Source organism: Capricornis sumatraensis, chromosome 19 (genome assembly GCF_032405125.1).
Source record: "Capricornis sumatraensis isolate serow.1 chromosome 19, serow.2, whole genome shotgun sequence".
Taxonomy (NCBI): domain Eukaryota; kingdom Metazoa; phylum Chordata; class Mammalia; order Artiodactyla; family Bovidae; genus Capricornis; species Capricornis sumatraensis.
The window spans coordinates 41,778,045-41,786,790 of NC_091087.1; the positions used below are offsets into that span (position 1 = coordinate 41,778,045).

At 61.0% G+C, this 8,746-nt stretch overlaps 1 protein-coding gene across 1 annotated transcript; it reads right to left on the reverse strand.

Annotated features, from left to right (window-relative positions):
- Window positions 1–1,677: 1,677 nt before the first annotated feature.
- ISLR2 (immunoglobulin superfamily containing leucine rich repeat 2) lies at window positions 1,678–3,924 on the reverse strand. The gene has a single exon (XM_068991414.1). It carries the CDS (start codon window positions 3,922–3,924, stop codon window positions 1,678–1,680), a length of 2,247 nt encoding a protein of 748 aa, XP_068847515.1.
- Window positions 3,925–8,746: the final 4,822 nt, after the last annotated feature.

An 8,746-nucleotide genomic window follows, 5' to 3' on the forward strand; every position in this document is an offset into this window, starting at 1 on the left:
GCACCGGGATGTAAACACCTAGAAAAAAAATCACAAAGCAGTCAAGCAAAAAAAAAAAAAAAAAAAATCACACAAAAGACCCCAAAGGGAGGATCCCAGGGGTTCCTTCCTTCTAAGGTTTCCTCTTGCATCCCCTCCCTTTGTCCGTCCCCCCCCCCGCCCACCCCGACAAAGAGTCACCGAGCCCAGTTCAAATCGATTGTTTTATTGACTGTTTACATCATACAGACGCCTTGAGAAAAGGGCGCGGGCTCCAGGGGGCTATTCCACCCCGAGGCCTCACTTGTGCTGCGCTTCACCGACAGGTCTGGTTCCCGATGCCCCGAACCCCCACCCCAACCCCTAGGCTTTTCTGCAAGAAGAACGAAAAAAAAAAGACCACCGCCCCAGTTGCCGCGCCGCGTCCCCTCTCCCCGCCCTCCCTCCCGCCCGCCTCCCAACACTATACTTGACACACTTTTACGGGACACAGACTTTTCTCCTACAGAGCACGCTCGTCTAGGACTACAGCCGGGCAAACACTATTCTCGAAGGAGGGGCGGGGTGGGGAGGCGCGAGCATCCGTGACTTTTCTTCATCCGGACCTCGCCGCAGTCATGCGCAGGCTTTGTGCGAACTGGAGCACTAGTCCCCTCACGGGAGACCTGATCCGGGAAGCCAGAGCAGGTTTCCTGGGCTCCCCGGCCCTTCTCGAGCTGAGGTCCAGGCCGCGAGCAGCAGCGGAAGCGGAGCTGTCGAGTCTCCGGAAACCCCAAGTCCCCCACAACGAAACTGGCCCGGGACCAAGGCCGCACCCTCCGCGGAAAAGGGGTGCGTGGTTCTCCCGCACTTTAAGTTAGGGGACAGGGCGAAAGAAGACGGATTCCCCCCAACCCAAGACACACACACACACACACACACACACACACACACACACACACACACACGCACGCACACACACGAGTTTTCCCCAGAGGCAAAGAAGGGAGTGTTAGCACCAGACCCGGAGAGTCGCTGTCTTGGAACACAACGAAAATACGAAAATCGGAGTGCGGCGCTGAAATGCGCCCCAGGCACCCGGCTCGGCTCCAGCCGGTCCGAAGCGGAGAAGCGATGAAAGTACAGAAGCGTCTGGTTTCCAGTCAGGAGGGGGCTTTGAAACTAGAAACGGGATTGCCGCCGAATCCTGGCTGCTGGGATGCGCAGCCCCGGAAAGGGCAGAGTAGGGGGTGGAGGCGGGACGCCATAGCGCTCCACGCCAGGGACGTCTGCTGGGGGTCCTGGGCTGACCGCGAGCCACAGCATGACCATCAGATATTTCTAACGTCGTCTTCCATTTCCTTCGGCTTCCGAGCCCACAGTGAAGTGGGCTCCGGGGCGGGATTGCGCAGATAATTGGAGTGGGAATGGAGAGGCTTGGAGTTCGCCTCACGGTCAGCGGATGGTGTCTCACACAGGGCGGGTGGAGCCGGGGGGAACTGTGCTTGCATGGAGGGGAACTCAGCCCACAGGGACAACGACCGTCGTGGGTGGGACTGGTGAAATCGTCCCACTCCCCACTGGACGCTCCCAGGAGTCAGGGTAAGGGGGTGGAGTAAGTGAAGGTGGGGTTGGGGCATAAATCCTAACAGCCCTACGCCTCTGCTCCCAGATACCCGAGGTCGGGGACGGGGATGGGCTGCCAGCTAGGCTGGGCGTTCAGCCCGCCGTCTGCCTGTAGTTGCCGTTAATCTCCTGGGCGATGTCGACCGCTTCGGCACCCAGGGGCAGCCGGTCACTGTACTCGGAGCCTGCCTCGAACTCCTCTTGGTTGGCCTTGGACTGGGACTCCACCAGCGAGCAAGCCGCCAGGCTTTCCTCTCTCTGCAGGTCCCCAGTGGGGTCCCCCTGCTCCGCGTCTTCGTCGAGGCCCTCCCCGGGGGCCTCTTCCGGCTCCTCCCCGCCCGCCTCGCCACCCGCTGGGTAGCTTTTCTCGGACTCGAGGTAGGAGGCGCGCGGGTCGAAGTCGGCGGCGATGCGCTTCTCCATGGGGTCGGGGGCCTGCGGCCTCAGGATAAGGCGGTAGGGCTTGCCTGGGTGTTTGGCCAGCAGATGGCAGCAGGCGGCGCCCAGCAGGGGCACGGTGGCCAGCACCAGGAGGAACACGCTCACCGCCACGATCACCAGCAGCGAGGGCAGCTCTTTCTTGGTGGCGAACACCACTTGCACGTGGCAGGCCTCGCCTGCCAGCGCCAGGCACACGGAGTAGTTGGTGCCGGGCCGCAGGCCACGGAACCAGTAGGCGTTGACGCCCTCCTCGACACGCGACCACTGCACTGCTGCGCCGCCCCCCGCCGGGCACAGATAGAGCAGGCGCAGTGGCCGCCGCCCGGGTCGCCCTCCTCCCGCAGAGCCCCCGGGCCCCGGGCCCCAGCGAGCCGCCAGGGGCGTCAGCTGCACCCGCGCCTCCCGCTCTGCCACGTCCAGCGCGATGACGCCCAGCTCGAAAACGTGAGGCTTGAGCTCGGCGCTCTGGTTGAAGGCGTGGTTGGACACGTACCGCGAGAGGTCCCCGTGGCCACAGCGCTGCTCCTCCATCGGGTCGGCGGGGACCTGGTCTTCCACTTCACCCTCACCTGCCTCCTCCGCCTCCTCCTGCTCCGGCCCTATCTCTGAATCCCCGAGTACGCTAACCCGGCCCATGCCTTGGCTTTTGATTTTGCCTTCGGGCTTGGACGTTAGGACGCTGTTGCCCCGGGTTTTAGCTGTGGACTTACGCTCAGAGGTTGGAGCCTGCCCATCAGGGTCTCCCCCTGCGCCAGGAGCGTGCTTTGGGGGGCCGGCAGCTGCCACTGCCACGCGTACCGACGTGGAGTTGGCACCCAGCTCGTTGTGGGCACGGCAGGTGTAGACGCCTGCCTCCTTGGCACTCAGGAAGGGCACCAACAGGGAGCCATTGGTGAGGGCCACGAAGCGCGGGGTGGCTGGGGGAGCCGGCCAGGCGTGTGCTGGAGTCGGGGTTGGGGCCTCTGTCTGCGTTGGCCCGTCCCCATCTCCTTCCCCCTCCCCGTCTTCCGCCCCGTCCCCGCCGTCCTCCCCGCTCAGGACCAGCGGGGCTAGCATTACGGTGCCACCTGGGATCTGAAGTTGCCATTGCAGGCGGGGCGTGGGGTGTCCTTCGGCGACGCAGTGTATCATGAGCGTCAGGCCGGAGGGCAGGGGGCTGTCCGGCGCCTCGGGCGGCGGCTCCACACTCAGATGCACACTGGGCGGTACACAGGACAGGGCGGGCAGGCGGTGCACCGGCACGCCCTGCAGCGCAGGAGGCGAGGCGCACGCGATGGAGTCGGGCTCGGGTAAGGAGACCCGGGTGCTCGCGGCCCAGGCCTGCAGCCACACAAGACTGCAACTGCAGTGGAAGGGGTTGTGGTAGAGTTGCAGATGCGACAGCGCACTTAGCGTGTCGAAGGTGCCAGGAGCCAGCGTGCGAAGCCGGTTGTTGTTGATGCGCAGGGAGCGCAGATCAGGCAGCGCACCGAGTGCGTCCCGGGGCAACGAGCCCAGTCGGTTGTGGTTCATCTTGAGCAGCTGTAGCGCGCTCAGGTTACGAAGGTCGCTCCATGGGAAGCTGGATATAAGGTTGTGGCTCAGGTCGAGGTTCTTGAGCTGGCTCAGCACGGCCAGCGAGCCCGGTTCCACCGTGCGCACCTCATTGTGCGCCAACCACAGCGAGGTGACCTGCGTGACGTCGGCGAAAGCCCCGCGCCGCAGTACGGTGATCTTGTTCGCCGACAGACTGAGCGTGGTCACGTTGGCCGGCAGTCCTTCTGGCACCTCGCGCAGCTCCTTGTAGGCGCAGTCGGCGAACTGGTGCGCGTACTTGTCCACGCAGGCGCACGGCTCAGGGCACGCTGCGGCCGCTCCTAGCAGCGCCCAAGCCAGACACAGGGCCCTCAACGGTACCATCGCTGATCCTGCAGGTGGAAACGGGGGGTGAGGGGGTGGTAGGCGTGGGGTGGGGGTAGGAGGATAGGCATGGGAGAGAGAGGAGGGAGGCGTGGGACCGAGATGGGTAGGGGGAGAATGTGACTCACCGAGCTCTAGCTGCCCTCCCCTGCCAAGCCCTGCCTCCTGTAAACCTGTCTAGGGCAGATCCCAGGGCTCTGGTAACTTTCTGATCTGGGCCCAGAGTCTCTCTTAGGCACGAGTTGGAGCTCAATAAGTCTCGGGATTCAGTGGGTGCTCCCTCTCAAGACTTCCTTTTCTAGCAGCCTCCAACCTCGCTCTTTTCTCTCTACCTATCCTGTCAGCCTCCACAGCTAGACCCTCCACAGGCTGGGCCGATACCCGGTCTGCCCTGAGCTTTCCATTGATCCCTGACTCTGTTTCTAACCCTAGGTTTAACTCAGTGAAAGGGATACATAGGCTATTTTTGTCCATGACCGTCTGTCCTCCCCTGAACTCTTTGTGGAACTGCACAGAACTCGCCCACACACGCCCATACAGACGCTGGACAATACAACACAAGCCCAGGCACCTGCCATCAAACGGGGACTTCTGTTTAGGGGTTTAGGGTGTCCCAACACATTTCATAGACAGACAAACACAAAGGCACCCAGACACAGGCACCATATACTCTGGAGACCTCATTGTTCTCTGAACTGAACACAGCCTTTGTACAGCATTCTCCAGCACCGGGCAAGGCACTTTCCTGTTCATTGTTGGAACTGACAGACATCAGGGCACAGGTCCTCACATGGGCGGACCCACATACCGGAACACAGGTGGGCACTTGCGTCTGTAGACAGCCCTCTGAAACTGAAATCCCAGCGGTTCAGCAAAAGGTGTGAGCTTGCTGCAGGTGGCAGGAGGATGGAACGGGGACGGGGAAGCAGGCTCGCCAGGCCCCTCTCAGGCTGCAGTCAAAGCTGCTCCCCCGGGGACTGCAACTCCAGGGAGGGGAAAGCGTCAGGGCTGCCCAGCCAACCTTCCTTCTCCAAGCTGGGACCAAGAGCAATGGAGGGACGTCACTGAAGAGTCTCACTTCCCCCTTGGGACCTCCCATGGGGTGAGGGGGTGTCCCTGGCCAGTGGGGTTAAGGCGCCTGTCACTAGCTAATCAAGTAGAAGGTTTAAGATTTGGCCTCTCTTCTGTAGCCCAGATGCCTGACAACGACCCCCCGCCCCGCAAAAAAAATTCTTATCCCCAGTCACAACAAACGCACCTACAAACAGAATCCCGGCTTCCACTTAGGGCTCCTGACAGGCTGGCCGAGCCCCTCCCACACTCTGGTCTTTAGAACCGGCATCCCCACTCCCTCTTGTTTCCGAGGGAAGGCCCCTCCCCTCTGCTCCCCGCTGTCTCCTGCTTGGACGAGCCAGCAGGGTCTGGCACCCTGGACGGACTCTATCCCTTCCAGGGCCAGGGTTGTGCAGTGGTCTCCGAGGCTTACCGGCTGCTCTCCAACTCTCCGTGCGCTGCCCTCGGGTTGCAACCCCCTCTCCAGCCTGGATGTCGCGGAGCCAGGACGACAGCCCAAGGGCGCTCCCCACATCTGTTGCTGCGACTGTGGGGGAAGATGGTAGAGAGGCAGAGAAAGGGACCGGTAAGTTGTGGATTCCCCTGGCCCTGAGGTCCCGCTTCAGTTTTCTCTTTCGCATCTGTCTCCCCGCACCTCTCATCTGCTGCAGATTGAAGTCCTCCCGGGCTGCGGGGCTTTGCGCAGCCTCTCCCACCTCCCGCATCGTCTACATTTGTTAAAGCCGTAGAGATTCTTCCCCTGGTCACAAAGAGGCGCCCCCACGCCCACCGCCCTCGACTTGGCTCTTTCTAGTTCACCGCACTCCCCAAACCCACATTTCCCCTACCTCTACACATCTGCAGACATGATCACTATTCTTAATTATGCAGCCTCCTCCCCTCGTTCAAACATGTTGGCACAGACACAGACCCTCACACCGTCCACACAGTCGCTCTTCAATATTAGAATTACCCATCATCATGTAATAATCGCGCCAATGTGTTGAGCTCTCGCTACGTTCACGCACATTTTCACTCGCCGGTGAGTGTTCACACCCGGGACACTCACCATTCCCCTCCGCCTGCACGCACACACATTCATGCGCACTCACCCTCACGCCCGAGTCCCGCCAGGGCCCGTTAGCTTTGCTGCTAATTGAATGCGAGCCTCTTTTACGCCCCGCAACACGTGAGACAAATCATCTTTGAGGAATTGGGGGAAGGAAAGGCGCACGCCTGAAGTGGGGGAGGCGTGTCTTTGCCTTAAAACTCTTTCTGCAAAGGCAGGCGGTGGTGCCGACGGACCTCGCCCGGGACTGGCTGAGCCGCGCGCCGCCCGGCTCGCGCGGACCCTTCCTTCCCGCACTCTCGCTGCTAACCGCCTCCTCCCCGAAGCCACGTTCAACACGATGCATAATTGATAGTGTTAGCAGAGCGTCTCACCCTCCCTGCTATTTTTGCCTGGATCCGGGCAGCTACAAGCCCCTGTCTTCCCCGCCCCCTCCCCACCCCCAACATCCCAACCCGTAGACTAGAACGCACCGCCCTACTGGGCGCGCGGAGAAGCGACGCTCCCCTCCCCAGCCCACCACCGCCCCATCCCAGCCTCCTCAGCTGGACTGCGTACGTCTTGTCTTTTGTGGCTAACCCAGCGCTTGAAGCCCACCGCCCAGCGTATGGGACCGTGCGTATCGCCGAGTGGGGCAGGGCGCGTGGGTACCAGCCTGCGCTCCCACGAACCCCAGCGCCTCGCCCTCTGGTCTTGCTAGCTTGGGGCTCCGAGGCTGTAGCAGACGCCGGGATGGAGAGGCATAGTTACAAAACGTCTGCTCCTTTTGAGCACTGTGCGTTGGGGATGTAAAGCTTGAGCATCTCTCTCCCTCCTCCGCCCCCACCAACGTCTTCACGGTCTAACCAGCAAACACACCATCAGCCACCCCACCCCCCCAACACACACACACTATCCCTGACAGCCTCCGCAGCCCCGATACCGCCCTACCGTCTCACACCCTCACACAACAGTCGGCCTCAGCAGACTCGAATATATGCTCTTCCTGTCTCTGGCGAAACTCCGACATTTCTTCTAGCGACAAGAGAGTGGAGGCTCAGGGATGTCCATGCATTTGTATAGATCTCGACTTCTGTTCCCCCAGTGCCCGTGACAGCCCTGGAGACAGAGTTGCTGACCAGAATCGGAAAGGGGGTTGCAGGCGGTGAACATGCAGAGCCCCGTTCCTCGGTTTTTCCATAAACACTGAGCACTCTGGGGGCTCTTGGCCCCCTAGCCCTCACTCCGGCCAAGGTGGTCTCTGGAGGTGGGTCGGTTTTGGGGCCTCTCAGATCAATCTTCTTATTTGAATTTGAGCATTTTAATGAGCTGAGTAGGTGGGGGAGAGCGACGGGTGAGGAGGGCTGCATCTAAAGAGATCACCCCACCAGGGGTTCCGAGGAGGCTTTGTAAATTAAATATGAACAGACTGCTCCATGCATACTCCGCATCCTTTCCTCTCGCCTATTCCTGCGGTCGCTACAGGCAGCCCTGATGGGACCAGCGCATCTCATTAACCCAGAATTCAGAACCCTGAACTTCACTCCACTTGCCTGTGTCTGTAATCCCTACAGACGCCTCCGGGAAGGCGATGGGGGCACCCAGAGGGAGAAGGAGTCTTCGAGGAGGGAGGAGGGGTAAGGGGCAGCAGGAGCAGGTCCCTAGTTCAGGAGTGAGTTGGGGGTGGTGGTGGCTGGCTAGGTGGGGGAATGGCGCCGGCCAGCAGGCCTGGCACAGCTTCTTTGTCTGCACAGCAAGGGGGGTTTCCTGGATGTACAGTCTGAGCGTCTTGGGAATCTTGAAGGGCAATTCCAGGAGCCTTGGTCGAATAAGAGGGATCTGGGGAGACGGGGGCCCTGCAGCCAGGTTGGAGAATAGAGTCCTGGATGGGGGATCCTGGAGACTTTCTTTGGCGGCGGGAGGGGTGCCTGGCTTAAAGGCAGTGACCTAGACTCAGGCTTGGAAGCAGGTGACTTGTGGACCAGTTTTCATTCCCTCCCCCCGTTTTGGTTCTTTTTGCCTTGGGCTAGGAAGCTTAAGGGGAGGCAGGGATGGAGTAACTCGGAAGGGTTGAGGACTGGAAGATAGAAGCCGGGGAATGGAAGGAAAAATGAGCTGTCTCTCTTTCTGCAGAAGAACTTCCCTCTACAGTGGGGACTCGCCCCACCTGGGGACATCTGGGGCCCGCGAGCCGAGAAAGACCCCCTTCCTTGTTCTTTTGCCAGGGATGCAGAAGCCAGGGGAATTTGGCAGGGAGACAGGGCTCCAGGCGCCTGGAGGGGGGGCTAAGGGCGCAGTAGCCACCCAGGAGAGGGAGTCAATTCCCGCGGACCCTCGCAGCTCCCACCCACTCTCCTGCAAGCGCTTTTGTTCCCCGAGCCTGCCTTGGGGGAAAAGACAACCCTTACCCCCGCCTTGAACCCTGAAGAGTTCAGTGCCCGCCCGGGCCGGGCTGGCGCCCGAGTCGCCCCGGGGCAGAGTCAGCCGAGGTCTCGGTTGGGAGCTACGATTCCAGAATCTGCCTCCGAGCTCCTCTTGGAGAAGGCTGTGCGTATCTCCACCGGCGCCGCCAGGCGCCCAGGAGCCAGCCTCTCTAATGTTGGTAATGTGGATGATGGTACAGTTACTGAAGGGCTGGAGAACCGGGAGCGAAGATACCACCCCCACCTCCGCCTACGTCTTTTACGGTTAAAGAAACAGACACCTAATTAGGTGCGTGGA